The sequence below is a fragment of the Platalea leucorodia genome (assembly GCF_965183815.1).
Source record: "Platalea leucorodia genome assembly, chromosome: 4".
Lineage (NCBI taxonomy): Eukaryota > Metazoa > Chordata > Aves > Pelecaniformes > Threskiornithidae > Platalea > Platalea leucorodia.
The window spans coordinates 82577989-82594055 of NC_138826.1; the positions used below are offsets into that span (position 1 = coordinate 82577989).

The following is a 16067-nucleotide window of genomic DNA, read 5'->3' on the forward strand; positions in this document are numbered from 1 at the left end:
TGTAAAATATATCCAGGCTGCATGTTAGTCAAATGTACCTCAGCTGACCCATACAGTTGGAAGAAGTGCACCCTCTCTCATCATTGATCTTAATTAAGAAACAATAAAAGGAAATCATAAACATTTTGGACCTAATTCAAAATTTCTTGAATTATATGTTCTAAAACATATTCATTGGAAGCTCTGGCGTGTACAGCACAATGTTTGTTTAGCATTTCCAATATTCTGTTTAATTATTAAATATCTCAATATGTTGTATAAAATGAGATTTGTTGCATATTTAATTAATTTATTTTTTACTGTCTATTGACTAGTAATTACCATACAATTAAAAGAACATAAACTTTACTGTTGCTGCTTTGCTGAAAATAAAAACATCTGCTGGGCATATGTTTATACTAAATGGAATGAATGCTTACACTTTTGCAAATATGATGAGAATAATAATTCTGCAACAGAGACTTTTCATCTGCACAGTAATAAATTGGCTGAAATAGTCTCATTTCACTGATGCAGCCTTTAGGTATCATAAAATATAATGCAAAAATACCTGCTCCTTGAGGTAACAAAGACGATCCAGAAGTATCAAAACTTCTATGCAGGGAGCCAGAACAACCTTCAACTGAAAGAAAGATTAGATACTACAGGGATTTTGGGAAAGAGAGCCAATACACTTCCGAATGTTACACTTCCACAGAACAATTCCAGGAAGGTCAGTCATTTTCTAGTGGTTCTGTACAAGTGTCACCTTGCCAATTTTCCCTGTGGGATGGACATCTTCAAAACAGATTATATTAAAGATCAAAAATACATGGAATGCCATAAAGCCAGGAAACTATGTTATTTAGTTTGTTTCAAGAAATTGTCCAACAAGAAAATGATATTATATGAAGCAGAACAATTTTAAAGAGGGAAATAATGAATTTTAATAAAAAGAATTTTTATGAAATAACTGCATGGAGACCAGTCTAGGTTTAAAAGGAGACTGACATTTCATTTTCCAGGGTAATAGTCCCTCTTGAAAAAGAATCTTCCATGTGTTCGCTTTATTATTTTACTGACACCTAATATAGTTTTGGAATAGGATATGCTCCAAAGTTTAGAAGGGGCAGCTGCTTTGTTTTTGAGATTGCATACCATAGCATAAGACAGTCCACCTCCACATAAAACTTAACAGGGCTTTGTTCTAGACTAGCACATATATACAAGGTAATAGTATTAATCCTATAACTTTTACCATATTAAATGCTTCAAGCTCATTCATTCTGTGCTTGTATTTTTCATAGTAATCCATTATACAGCTGTCTGGGAGCTGCAAGGGATTAAAAAAAAAAGATATCAGAGTTATTCTAGTTACTTTTTCAAGAGAACTTTAAAATGAAATATTTTTTCCTAATTGAAAGTCATACTACAAAATGAAAACTGTGTTTTGTTTTTGAAATTAGCACTTTCCTAAGGTTTATAATTTTCTAATAGCAGTTTCTCAGTTCTCATTTACAATAACTGTTCTTCAGACAGCATTTTGCACTGACATGAAATACTGAGATACATTCATTATTCAGAAAGCTCTAGCCATTCTTAAATGAGTATTACACAGTAAAGTGGAGATAACATTCTCATTTCCTTTCCCATATATCTTAGCCCCTCCTCACCCCCATCCCCAAGAGATTTATTTAAATAGCTGAGGAGTGGAGTCTGGTGTGAGAGTGACATGCTTCAGTCAGGATTGCTGGATGGTATTTCACATTACAAAACCTACTATCAGATTCTGGAAATAATACTTTGTTTCTCTGTGCCTCAAGTTACCCACCTTTAAAATAAAACTTTCTCTATTTCATTTCAATTACTACACGTTCCCCTCTTCTTTTCCCAATCACCTGATCAACATTGCCAGCACTGCCACTATGACTGTAAATGCTGTGATTTGGGGCTGAATTTGATTCAAGAACTCAACTAAGACAAATACCCCTTCCCTTTTCAGCCCTTAGCAGCCACTGCACCACCACAGGTAACTAGAGCTATGACCATAACTGCTCTTCACAAAGCATGATTTCTACAGGGCAGCCAGACCACAACATTTTCCAGGTTTTAAAGGTCATGATGTCACTACTCTTCTGCTGTCCACAGTCCTGGATGCTAAAGACGACAGTTGAGGTGGCCACTTAAGGAAGCTGTCAGAGGAGTGGGAAGTAAGTTTGCAACGTTAGTGGTGATGGAGGCTGCTGGGAAGAGTGGAGCTGAAAGAGCCTGAGGTACTTCTTTAGCATTGGGAGTTTGCAGTACAGCTACTCTGTTGTGGCCATGGAAAGAGCTAGCCCACAACTTAGCAGAAAAGTAACGGTACTGGCAAAAGACTAGGAAAGCTGAAGTGTTTAATACATTTTTGCACACTTTTATTAGTAACAGTCATCTGAGAGCATGTGGCTAAGCCACTTGCAAAGAAGTAGAATCTCAGCCTAAAATAGGGAAACAAACTAGAGAACATTTCCACAAATTATAAGTTTTCAAATCAGGTATGTATTATGAACTTCACCCTAGGACAGCCAAGAAGGGAATGAATTGACCTCAGAACTATTACTCATTGTCACTGAGAAGTTCTCAAAGATGGTATGTCAGATGGCTAGTAGATGTATGTTTTATTATAAAGCAGTCAGTTGAAATTCAATGTACTGAAAAAAATGGAACAAATAAAGAATTTAAAAACACTGAAAGATAAGCAGGTAAGTAATGACAATGACATGATTTTGTCAAGAACAAATCACAAGTCAGTCTACTTTGCTTGTAAGGAGGGTGAAAGGATTCGCAAGAGCAAAAAACAACTGGTTGTCATATATTTTGATTTCAGCAAGATTTTTGATACCATTTCACATAACAATTTCATAAGCAAATTTAAGAAACAAGGTTTAGATTAAAATACTATAAAGCCAGTGAAAAATGTTTGAATGACCATAACCAGAGAGCAGTTATTAATGAGTCTTTGCACAACTGAAAAGACCTGCTGGCTGGAGGTCCATCACAAAATGCAACGTTTTCATTAAGAACTCAGGCGACAGAACAGAAACCACATTAACTAATTCTGCAAATGTGCAAGAGGAAGGCATTGCAAGAACTTAAAATAATTTTCAGAAACTGGAGCTTTGCTTAGAAAAGAAGTTTGAAATGCTGTACAGAAAAGCAGAAGGGACTACACTCAGGCAGAAATAATCAGCTGTTCAGGATGGGGAACACCAAATGACAATCTGGGAGATAGAGCAGATCACAAGCTGAGCAAGAGCCACAGTTGCGCTACTGCAAAAAAAAGCAATCCCCAGTCTGTGACACGTATGGGAGAGCAGGCTGCAAAGCGCAGGAAGTAATCCTTCAACTCTGCTTGGCAGTGGCACAGCTCTAGCTGGAATACTGCATCCATTTTGGGGCATCAGATTTCAAAGAAAGAAATGAACTGTCTGAAAAAGCCCTGAGAGAGGAAAGAGATCAGAGATCTAGAAAACATGACCTATGAAGAAAGACTGAAAGAACTGGAACGGATCATGCTAAATTAGAGAAAATTGAGAGTGGGCATAATAACAGTTTTTACAAGCCTATCACAAAGAAGCAGGGAACAGTTTGTTCACTGTCTACAGTGGGTAAGATAAGAACTAATGGGCTTGCATTGCAGCAAAAAAAATTCAGCCAAAAACTTGAAGAAACTTTCTCCCTTTGAGGTTAACTAAGGACTGAGGAGGTTGTCAGTCTCCTTCACAGGAAGCTTTGAGAAGATTAGACAAATATTTTCAGGAATGACACAAAATCCTAACTCCACCTTAAAACACGGGGATGAGTTAGAAGAACTTTTGTAGTCTTTCAGTCTTATTTTTTTAATTTAGAAAGTACCTTTTCCCAACTACAGAGGCAAGGTTGAGTAGCTGATCTGGCAGTACTAATGTGGACTAACAGGACTTTTTTTGTCTTTTTGCTATTTTATTTTCAGTAAAGCTGTACAAATATCTGAGAGTTTGTTTCTCTCTTCCCCTCTAAAGAGCCAAACCAACTCAAATATATCAGTCATGAGATAAACAAAATAGTTTATTTAACCTCTGCCCTATAAGCTTTTCATTTCAACTGAGAATTAAAATGGGTTTAGTATAATGGATTTTTGAAATTACAGGCTATTTGGAATTAAAATACAAAGATTTGTATTTGTAAAAATGTGATCATGAAACCTTTCTGCTTTTGCTTCATGTTCTTCATTTTTCAACATGAAGCATTCAAATTAAAAGAAAACAAGCCATGAAACGTTTGACAAGTAAAAAGCTGGGTCAAAAATGTCTTTTGGATGTTGCCATACTCGAGTACTGAGCCCAAATGCTTTTCCGCTCCCTCCTTACTTACTACACATTCCAACTGGATGCATCCTGCTCTCATGGATTGATCAGGTGCTATTCCAAACTGCACCTCAACTAAAAGTTTGGTGGGTGAACCAATTCAATGCAACAGTCCAGCTGGAAAACAGAGAAAGTGTCCACCATAGAGCACTGATAGAAAAGGGCATGAAAAGGGCACCTGGTAGCTAGCTAGGGGGGCAATTTATTGGAAGACGACCAAAACATGGATAACACTGGCTTTGTCTGAAACTGCAACAGCTTGCCACCTGGCTTCAGTTCTTAAAAGGTACCCAACACAATCTTCAGCTATCCTTCCAAGGCAGAGTAGGAGTAAATTATTGTTTGCATTTTCAGGAACAGAATTGTACTTACACACGCAAAGCAAGTCCCATTTAGCCACCGGAGTTGTGCATGCAACTGTTCTCTATGCAGGGTTGCCACAGATTTGCGTATCCAAAAAGTATCTTTAAATCCATGCACTGAACTTTTTTCTTACATTATGATGTTGATACTATGAATTTATGGCCTGAGTGAAAATGCATGAAAAAACCCGAATACATATATCATGCACTTGTCTTAATTATGATTCTGCACTCAATGATCTAGCTTATGCTACTGATATTCAAGTAAGCTTCAATACACACAGAGAAGTTTTGGCCAGTATTTCTTTGCTGATTTAGCGACAATGTCTCCTGGTCTGTATCACATTGTGAACAAAAGCACCTTGTCTCTTTGCACTGTGATGGTGGTGCATGCTTTCTTTTAAACTAATTTCTTTGTGGATTGGTGTGGTAGCTCAAATAGCTGAAAGAGAAACTATAGGGCAGCAAGGACTCCATTGGCCTAGTTATAACTCTACCGTATGCTGGAGGTGGCACTAAAACTATACCATAGGCCAGACTCATCTGCTGTGTAGGAGACTGTCAACAGAGCCCTGAGAGCATGTGAGATACCACACGCCGGAGCACACCCGAGTTAGACTGTAATCCCACAAACATGCTGACTGAGCACGGGCTGAAAAGAAAACACTCAGGCACAAGGTGCGTGACAACTAGTGATACCATACTTAAAATTTCTCCAGAGTATGTTTTCAGAGTTGTGTCTTTCCCTAGACTAAGAGTATTTTGACTGAATTAAAGTCTCTTTCACTGTCCAGTGCTGCACACAGCCTACAGAGGAGAGCCAGAGCCTAAGGATGCTGTTCCACAGTCTGTTTAAACAGATGTAATTCCTCTTTGCTGCCTCAAAGGGACTGCTTTCCCCTGCACTCACTGCACATTTCCATGTTTCCTCTCTCTTCTTGTACCAGCATTACCATGAACACTAGCAAGAGTACAAGAAAGTAGTAAGGCAACACTTTTAGCGGAGCAGTGTCTTAGATCAGTTCAAGACGCTTGGGAAACCATACCGTACAGCAACTTCTTACAATTTTCCCATGACTAAGGTAGTTAAAAATAATGTAATATAATGTAATGCAATGTAAAATAATGTAAAACAGATAATGCAATTAGTGAGAAACTTAATTTTATTTAGAACTTCGTTTAAAATGCATTTCAAACAAATGCAATCTATATTATTTAGAATTATATCTAATTGAAGTAAAGGTCACATCTCTTAAGATTCCTTGTCAGACTAAAATGTTATGCTACCATAATTGGGATAGTATTCTGCCTGTTTGAAAAACAGACTTGACAATAGCATTATGCACACATACTTTACAGGCTGTAATACAAGTGTTACCTGAGCCTTCATTCAATACTTTCCTAACTAGCAACTGAACCAGGAAACGTGTGAGCTGAAATTCCTTCTGCCCGAGAAAACAGTTGAGAAAGTTAACTCTTCGACAATTGTAAAATGCATTAAGTGTGTAAATTCATTTAGTGCCTTCGTTTTTTGACTGTTTAGACTCAGTTAATTGCTGTGTTAGAATTTCACGGGAAAACAGAGAGTATTGTTTTGGCTTTGGCTCCGTGTTTGCCCAATGGCTGTACACAATAAAACCCATCAAAATTAGAAATAATCCTAGCAAAGACCAGACAAGTTTGAGGTATTCACTGTCAGTTAAAGATATCAACACTGAATTTGGTGCGGGGTAGATAAGAAATCTCAGGTTAAAAGTCCCTCTCTTTCCCAATTTCCACAAAAATTCTCCTTTTTAGTCCCCAATATAGTCGTATATATTCAGGTTAGTTCATGTCTTAATGTATTATACAATTCCACTACTGACAGTTCCCCAGTCTTAAGTATGTGGTTTTTCAACACTTTTTGAAAAAATAGTAAAATTAAGTCACACAATTATATTCTTCCTCTTACTTCCCTTCATTTGTCAACTGCATTTTATGATATTCCACTAGTCATTGCTGAGGAGATATTACCAGTCAAGGGACACTCTATGGTAAGCTAAGAGAAGCACATCATCTCCATCTACCCAATGTCCTCTTCTCTGTCTTACTGAAATAAGTCATTGTAAATAATTGTCCTGTATGAAACACTGACCAAAATGATGGCTGCATTTTTTCTCATTCAGCACATTGATCATTGGTGCACATTATATCAATATTCAAATTTTCAGGCAAGCATGGAAACAGGATGCATTACATGATCTACAGAAGCTCAGAAAGATCCAATGCAGATCCCACAGGATAGGTGGTACAATTTTATTGTATCACTGGTTACAAGATGTATCTTTATCTCTTTCAGTATCGCCTCTGGCTGACTTCCTATAAGCACTGTAGTTTGGAAGGATTAAAGTGGTGAGGGTTGTAACATATTAAGTCAAGGTGGGCATTTTATTAACTTCATAGCAGAACACAGTGCAATGATGTTTCTAAAAGACACTGACAAATGCCAAAGAAGGGGGGAAGGTGCTCTTAAATGTTTTGTCACAGCAAAAGAGCCAGTCACACTCTTTTCACGGTAGCAACAGTGTTGTCTATTTTCATAACATTTCACTTCCAAGAAAGTAGCTTCTTTCAATGTAATTTAGCTGACAGAAATGAAAAAAAGAGGCTGTCACAAACCCCACCAAGTTCTCAGAAAACATTTTGGCGGCATTTAGCATTCTTCCAAGAAATCTGTTTGACAACAAAATTGGTTTAGCCCACTGGCATCTCAAATAGCACACCACACTAAAACTTAAATTATGATTTGCCACTAGTAATTCTGTAGTTAATACTCAATTTTCAGAAACTGAGAAACATTACAGATGAGAAATGAATAACGTTCAGCGATTTGAATTTAGGAAGTGCAAGAAATATATTTGGTTAAAGAGTTCATATTGGTGCTGAATTTAAACTTAGAAATTCTTCACGCAATTAGTCCTTTGGGATAGGTTTAGAGAATGCCATGCTCCTTTGGTCAAAATCTTGTAAAGACAGTAAATCAGAAATTCATATGAAAAACTACTTTTGCCTGCAAAAATCTGAATGTATCGTCTATATTACAGGTGGAAGAAGTAAGTATCAGTCTATTACTTTAGAATGTTCTCACATGGCCGTGGAAAATTTATTAAGCATTTTCTAGGAAGGATGGAACTGCCCAAACACATAGCTTTTTAAAAGTGCAGCTTTCTAAATACTGTAATGTAACTTATCCTGACAAGCTCCATAAGGACAGAGGCTTTTTATCTTGTCCCAGGCTCACCTGTTCATTTAATTACAACATTGCTTGTCAGTGATGCGTACGGAGCACAGTGCCTCTTCACTAAATGGTTTAAAATTATGAAAAACACGCAAAACATTCTGTTCAACATATTTTGACACAGTTGTGTTCAAGTTCAATGGGTCAGAAGATCATCAGAACATCTGAAGCACAGCTGGTATAGGACCAAACTAGGAAATATATGTGGTATATTGCAAATGGTATTGTACGAGAAGCACAGATGTGGAAATGGGAAAAAATATCCTCAAAGCCTACTCGCCATTACATGAGTAGAACATGATTAGGGACTAAAATCAGGACAGTTCATGACACGGGTTGGACTGAGAGCCAACATGGGGGGACAGGGCTTCCACCTGCATGTTCCTCAGAGGGACTACAAAGTTTGTAAAGGCTTGTCAGATGGCTCCTGGCTTGGTCTGGAAAGGGGGAATACGTGATCTTAGGGATGGAACCCAGGCAACTCAAGAGGTGTTTCCAAACATTTCCCCAGCCACTCACTGTGAAGCTATCTGCAACGTACATTTACCACCGCATTTTCACAAAGCATTTATGTGATCGGGACACCTAGTTCTCTTAGCAGGAATCTTTGAAAGTCCCATCTTCAAGTCCTTGGCTTTGCAGTGCTTTAACTGTGTTTCCATCTAATACTATAGGAATCTGAACACAGCAAATTGGAACTATTTTTGTATTAATTTTAAAAAGAGCACTATTATCAAATAAATAAATGCAAGCAAGCACAGATAATTTATGTCTGCTTAAAATTTATTCAGGACTGAGCCCAGTATATTAAATATAGATTTAGCTAACATGAAGAACTGCCTCATCTTAAAATAAGAGAAGACATTTCCCTAATCCATGCCCACTCTGCCACCTGAGCAATTATAAAAATGAAACATATATTAAAACTGCAGTTCTAAACCAGTCATAAATCACTGAAACCTGTAATACAACCATATTCATGCTCCAAGTGTAAGCCCAGTTATTTTTAAAATTAATATATCCTTATTTTATTTTTAAAAAGATCAACAGAACCAGTTTTTTTTACTACTGTCTTAAAAACCTCAGATCTTTGACTTTATTTTTTACTTGATAGTTATAGGACTGAGAGAACACTCATCTCAGCTACTTAGTTTTCAGGCTTTACATGTATGCTAATGTTATTGTTAGGTCTTTGCTTCATCAAAATGAAAGTAAAAAGTCACATATGCATGCTCTTGTGTTTTCTTTAAAAGTTTCACTGTTTTAAAAAAAACATTACTGATATATTAAAGAAGTATCAACTATTCACACTAACTATATAAAGTGTCCAAAGACAGACAAAAAAAAAATTAGGCTGACAAAAAATGACCAATTAGTGAAAAAAAAATATTTTCAGATAAATTCTGATTTCAGTATTATCTACCAGTTTTACCACTCAAAATGAAATACTCTGGAGTTCACAAAAACACGAAGTCAATGTAACAAAGGGAAGTAATTTAGAAATTCCAGTAAAACTGAACTAGCAAGCCCAATGTATTTCAGATATATTTGGACTTATTTAATTATATTAAAAATGCAAGTATAATTACTATAGGAAAAAGACTACTGTATAAATGAATGATATGTAATAATTTCAGAGATTCTTATATGACAAAATTACATGAAATTAATTCGTAATTAATTATTAATTATGAATAAACCTAAAAGTCTTGGCTATTGTAAAGAAAGAAAGCACTAACATGTTTATTTAATTAAATATACTTTTAAATACATAACCTTCGCAGAATATACAGGACAATACGTCTTATATCTAAATTTAGCTACATAGCTCCATCAAGGCTTTGAAATATTTTGAGTCAAACATTGCTAGACATAATATATCAAATATCAAAGTTGTTTAAATTACTTAAGGTGATAAATGAGCTTTTTATAGGACATGAGTTTCTCTTAGTGTGTTATTAATGTAAATGCTACTGTGATGGGTACAACGCCTCACAGAAGGGTCCAGTGTCCTTTACTGACCCACTGGTTGAGACCTGACAGCTGTAAACCTTTTTGGGATGTTCTACCTGAAGCACAGGATCAGAAAAAGACAAATGGACAGCAGCTGTCTTTAAGAAGTCTGGTCAGGGTTAGAGCAAACAGGGATGGTGGAAACTGAGCATTAACCATCTGTTTATTGTTGCAGATCTCATCTTGGGATGTTAGATGGGGCACCCGCCAAATAAATGACTTTTTCCAGGGGAAGAGTCCCAGCAACTTCGGGTTACGTGCAGACACTAGACTGTTTGAAACTGAAAAACACCAGTCACAGGAGACTTGGAAGCTCGGTTAAACAATCCCAAGTAAATCTGCAACGACGCACTCACTGACAGGCACATAAACTTCTCTTTGTGCATGAAAGGTTAAGGTGACCCTACCTCTGAAATTGCTATTGTATCTCCCCAGCATATGTCTACATCTGAAAGGGTTAAGTGATTTGTGAAGCATTTTGACTAAGACAAAGTAACTACCTCATATGCTATTAGCCCATAGCAGTAACTATAGTGTGAATATAGCAGGAGATGAAATCAAAGTGACTAATAGCTTTTCTTTGCAGATGTGTCAGGAGTGTTTCCAGCCCTGTATATCTTCCTGCAATCGGACGTGCCATTAAATAGCATTCTCTCCTTATTCCCAGACTGCACTTTACGTGAATCCTGGCCAGCTTCTCTTTGTTAAACAGCTCCACCCGCTGAGGCTCTCGCTTACTGGCAGAAATGGGCCCTAGCTGGGTCACAGATCACAAAGTCTGCCAGACACGCAGCCAGGCCTTAGGCTCATAAGCACTTTCTCCCTTTAATCACCTTAAAGCCAGGCCCTATGAAAGATCTTTTGCTAATCTACCCCAATTAAGTACAGGACACCAGGCAATTTAAGAAAGTTTCGGGTTTTTTTCTTCAAAGACTCTAGAAATACATAAATACTTATCTATGGATTTTTTGCTGTGGCAATACCATTTGTAGCACTTATTGTCTTAAGCAGCGACGAAATATACCAATAAAGATGCTTTGTTTTAAATCCGTCTGCAAGGCAGTTACAAACAGAGCTGAAACATGTTCTGCCGAAGAGGAAGGAGTGATTGCTCTTGCTGTTTGAAAGAAGCAAGGTTAACAAGTGTAAGAGTGCCCAGCTCCTCTAAGAGAAAGAACAGGGATGAATCCTTCATTCTCTCAAGTGAGAGTCCCACATTCATGTTAAATTAGGTAAAACAGTGAATAAAAGGGAAAAGAAATCTGATAGAAAGAATTTCTCCCACATCTATGTGACACTGAACGCTCTGCCCGTACAACACGGAGCATATAGGAACAGAGTAAGCTATGACAAAGAAAACAACCAGGAATAAAATATTGCCTTGGTGTGTATCCAGACCAATTACTAAAGCCCTGTGCAGGTATCCATGGCCCACAAAGCAATTCCATTAGTTCTGAAGCTAGAAGCAATATAACCATACCTGTGAAGCATCAGGCTCACACTAAAAGACCTCTCTCTGCCCTCACAAAATGAGAACATTTTGTGAGACATTCAGTAGTCACGGTGTATGTCTCAGTTTTACTACTGAGGTGGAGAGATGTGTGAAAGGAATGATCCTGTACCAAAAGGCAGAAAAAAATAGTTCATTTGCAACTCAGTGTTTAATCTGGACTCGACAGGCTCTTCCACATTGAAAAGCAACACAATGGAGGAAATTATTTTCACTAAGGTAATAGGAGACTTCAGTCCCTGAACAGTAACTTGTAACAATGAATGGCCCTAGGTGACTGATAAATGCTATTCTTTTTGGTAGAAAAACTATTTTACTATTTTGTCTCACTGTAATTCACTTCTGATTGACAATCTTTTCATAAAGGGTCCAGTTCTTATTTCAAATAAGCAAAGATTTTCACATCTATTTCACAAATGAAAGAGGCAGAGGGGCTTGTTCACATGAAGAATTGGCAGGATTAAAGAATTTATCTTTACTGAAAAACAATAGCAAAAATTAACTTACTGTTTGAATATTTATACCTGATAAGAGTCTTCATCAGTTCTATATTTAGCTAAAGGCATACACTTACATAAGTGAGTATCAAGGCAGGTTAGGTGTCTTATGCACTTGTTCTCTTTCTCCAGCCTCCACATTTGTCCAGACTGGAAAATGACTGGATTGCACCAGGGCTACCTCTTGATCAGGAGGAGAGGCATTGGTGTATATAAAGGAAGCAGCTGTGGTGCTCATCATGAACCCCATTTTTGGAAGGATGCTTATGTCCCACAGTCCAGATTCAGCCACAGTGATCAAAAACATCCATGATTTCACCATACGTGCCAAGCTACCAAACCCTGTCAGCGACTCCTAAAAACTTATCGTGCCGCTACCCCTCTACTTCCCAGTCCATTGATTATCACGCAGAGATTAAACTCTCTTCAATTTTCTGATAAGCATAGTAAAAGACCTGAGACTCAGTTTTCTGACTTACGTTTTTAAAAAATATTTTTGCACATGTAAAGCAGAGACTCATATACAAACAATTTTTTCTCACAGTTCTCTGTTTCTACTACACAGCATTACTAAGTTTTAGCTGTTTTTTTAACATTACCTGAACAAATTTATGCATGAAGACAATGATTGCCTCCTTTTTTTGTGAATGACAGGCACATTTTGGATTATTCTGGAAGTATCCTTCCTATATGCTTACTTTTGCCTTGTATTCTTCCCAAGGCATCAGTTTTTGGCCACTGCCGGAGACAGAGTAGACATTTGGGCTATGCAGTACAGCTGCTCTTTTGTTCATTTTTAAAAACAGAGCTAGAAAACAAATTCTGCATAAATTTCTCCTTGATTTTTGTTGTCTTTGAGAGCAAATGTTTAGGCTTCATCACATTTTTAGCTATGTAAGTATTTTTTTTCTGAAGAGAGGAATTTAACACATTCTCCAATATTGTGTAGATATAGTGCTGACTCCACCATGAAAACTGCAGTGTCAGAACCACTGTTGAGAGAGCAGTAACAACTTTCCTCTCAGTAGTATCAAAATAGCATGGTTTTGTGCTGCTGCAAATTTCAACATAGCTGGGAAATAAAAAATAATATTGTTTAGATCAGCACAAAATTCAGTCTTCAGTATGCAGCCAGCTGTACATAAAAATGAGGAGAAATACAAGCAAAAATGAGCATTTACTTGAATCAGGTCTTTAGCAACCACAGAAATACGTGCAGCTTGAAGTAGTGTTGACAGACATCTTTCTCCCAGGGCAACTTGCATTTGTCCAGGCCCTTTCTGGCAAAAGGCAGCGTGTCCAAAATCAGATATATTGACACAAAGTTTCTATGCTTACTGGTTTTGAGGAAAAGAATGTATAACTCTCCACCATCAGAGTTTAATCAATGATTTAGTAGATTTTTGCACAAATGATCCACTATTGCTTTTGGGTGATTGTACAAATACTGAGCAAGACACCATTTTACTAGTTACTTTCAGATGGCGTAAATGCACGATGTTAGCGCCTATTTATCCAGAAAAGCAAACAGGTAACTCAATTTGCAAACAGAATTAAATATAATCTTTTAAAACACAGTGAAGTTCAGGCATAAGTCTTTTTCTTAATGCTGTAAGCATGATTCCAACATCATTTGCATTTAGTTGTTTATTTGGTTTTGCATTTTTCTCCTAGTTCATGGTTTGATGAGCATGGCAAATTTTAAGTGATTTGACATTTTGACTACAGATTTTAAGCATTGCTTTACCAAAGACTACAACAACATTTACCTTAAATATTTTACATACTTGCCACTCTTACTTTTTTATTTGATTTGTACAAAATTTTTTAATAATCAGTCTAATACTCTGTAGTGTCTCCATTGCACAAGTTGCTCTCACAGAGTAGTTGTGTTCTTCACACAGTCATATTCCATGCCTAATGCTATGTTGCCATCTGTTGACCAATTTAGCAGTTGTAGTACAGAGACAAGACACTCAAAAACATAAAAAAAAATCTCCAAAAGATTTTATGTTTAAATCTCAATTTTGTGTTTATTTCTTTTTCTCTAACTAGGAAAGTTATTTTAAAATTTTAATATCTATCCTTAACACTTACTAATTTAAAGAAAAAAAGTATTAGGGATTTCCATACACGGAAGCTGCAGCAGAGATCTTCAAAGGCTACTTAAGGAGACTGTCTAAAGGCTAACATAAATTGGAAATACTTTAGGAAGCAAATTGTAAGAGAAGCATACCGCATGGATGGAATTGCCTATCTTGCTATAATGTTACATTTTTCAGTTTCAAAAGGTGTCCTAAGGGATCAAGATAATATTGCTGCAGAAAAAAATGAAAATGAAAAGGGGTCAAAGTGTTTACTATGTGATTCATTATTCATGTTTTTTTGGATCACTTTCAGTTTAAACTTAAGTACAGATGAAAAAGCAACGTTTGCATAGGATAGTATTTCAGCTGGGCTTAAAAAGGTGCAAGAGTTACTTTTATCAAGATGTATAGTATCAGCACAGACAAGAAGTTTTTTATGCCTGCTTCACTCAGCATCTGAAATGTATATTTAACTCTAAATGACAGCATGTATAAAAGAGAGTATGTATCACACTTATTTTCCTCAAAGGAGATTTGTAGGATTAACTTTATAAATACCGGAAAGGCTTTTAAAAATTCTGATCATAAGCACCATGTATAAAAAAGGATTTGTTTCATATAAAGTCATTAGAATAAAGGAATTTCAAAACAAAATCTTTTCAAGAATTTATACATGGTAGTCTATTTCCAAAAAACATTAAGAACCCCAACTTTGATATGTTTTTTTTTTAACACATAAAAATAAGCATGGATTGGCTCTATTAATATTAATAAAAATGAGAATATATTTATACAGCAATATGCAAACTAAATCAACTCAGTGGCTCAAATGTTGGATTATCGTGCTGACTTCAAGAACCTACATGGATATAAGGATTTCATGAAGTCTCTATTTAGTGACTCACCTTTGAATCATCCAGTTCCAGCTTTTTCAGAGACTTCCTGACATAATCTATGAAGGAGGATGATTTGGAGAAAGTTTTTCCAACATATCGATCACTGCAAATACAAAATTGAGAGGCAGGCTTCTATGCATCCAACAACAGAAATTTACACATTTTTAATTAATTTTACTTAAATTTTTAATTCAGGAGAAATAAATCAGCTACTACTGCCAAGTTAGTAACAATTTTCCTTTCTCCCCCTTTTACTTAAAACAAGCTAGCTAGTACTTGAAGAAATTTCTAGATACAAAAACTGTACAATCGTAGTATGGTTGTAGTATAATTATTATTTCACCTAAAAATTGGAAAGTTGAAGGTTTCTTTTTTATTTCTCCCTAATATTTTTATTTCCCTATATGAATGACAGAATTCTTATTTCTGCTGAAAGATATTTCCTTCTATACTTCTATAATACTTCTATAATGCTGCTGTAATTTATTTACCATCAACCACTGGACTCAGCAAATGCCAAGTTGGAGTAAAATTTCACTTTCACTTATTACCTTGTGTTCTTATCCTCACAATTTTTATTTCACTAAGTGATGCCAGAATTTTCTGTTTACAGCTCAATGGCCTATTTTTGAAGCCTGCCAAAAATGTAGGTTGTTTCAAAAAACATGTTAAAATAATGCATGAAAACTTAAAAAACATATAGGAAGAGTGAATCCTAACATGCCACTTACATTTGTTCTCTTCTCTGTGTTTAAAGTATCTTGGAGAAACAGCACGCAGTTTTTGTTAGTCTAAATTCGCTTTCTTGACTGTGTCTTAATGCAATTCCTCTTCCAGCTGTGCAGTGTAGGAGTTACATTTTCAGCTACAGTAGCTGTTTGTGAGTATTCAATTACTTAAGAGGAAATACACTTCCCCTCCATGAAATATTAAATAGAAATATCTCAGTTTAAAACTTTTTCCTCTTTATTCTTAGTAAAACACCCTTCTCCTTATTTAAAGATCAGGATTAACATCTACTGAGGTCAACAGAAAGACTTTACTCAGTGGCAGTTCTAATG

General features: G+C 36.2%; 1 protein-coding gene across 1 annotated transcript in view; it reads right to left on the minus strand.

Moving 5' to 3' along the window:
* METTL25 (methyltransferase like 25) overlaps positions 1-16067 on the minus strand; it is a gene marked incomplete at its 5' end in the record, with an annotated part of 61345 nt that overhangs the window by 1265 nt on the left and 44013 nt on the right. The window contains 3 exons of the mRNA XM_082309431.1: positions 551-622; positions 1238-1312; positions 15016-15109. Of these exons, the coding sequence (XP_082165557.1) occupies positions 551-622; positions 1238-1312; positions 15016-15109 (241 nt within the window). The remainder of the gene's footprint in view (positions 1-550; positions 623-1237; positions 1313-15015; positions 15110-16067) is intronic.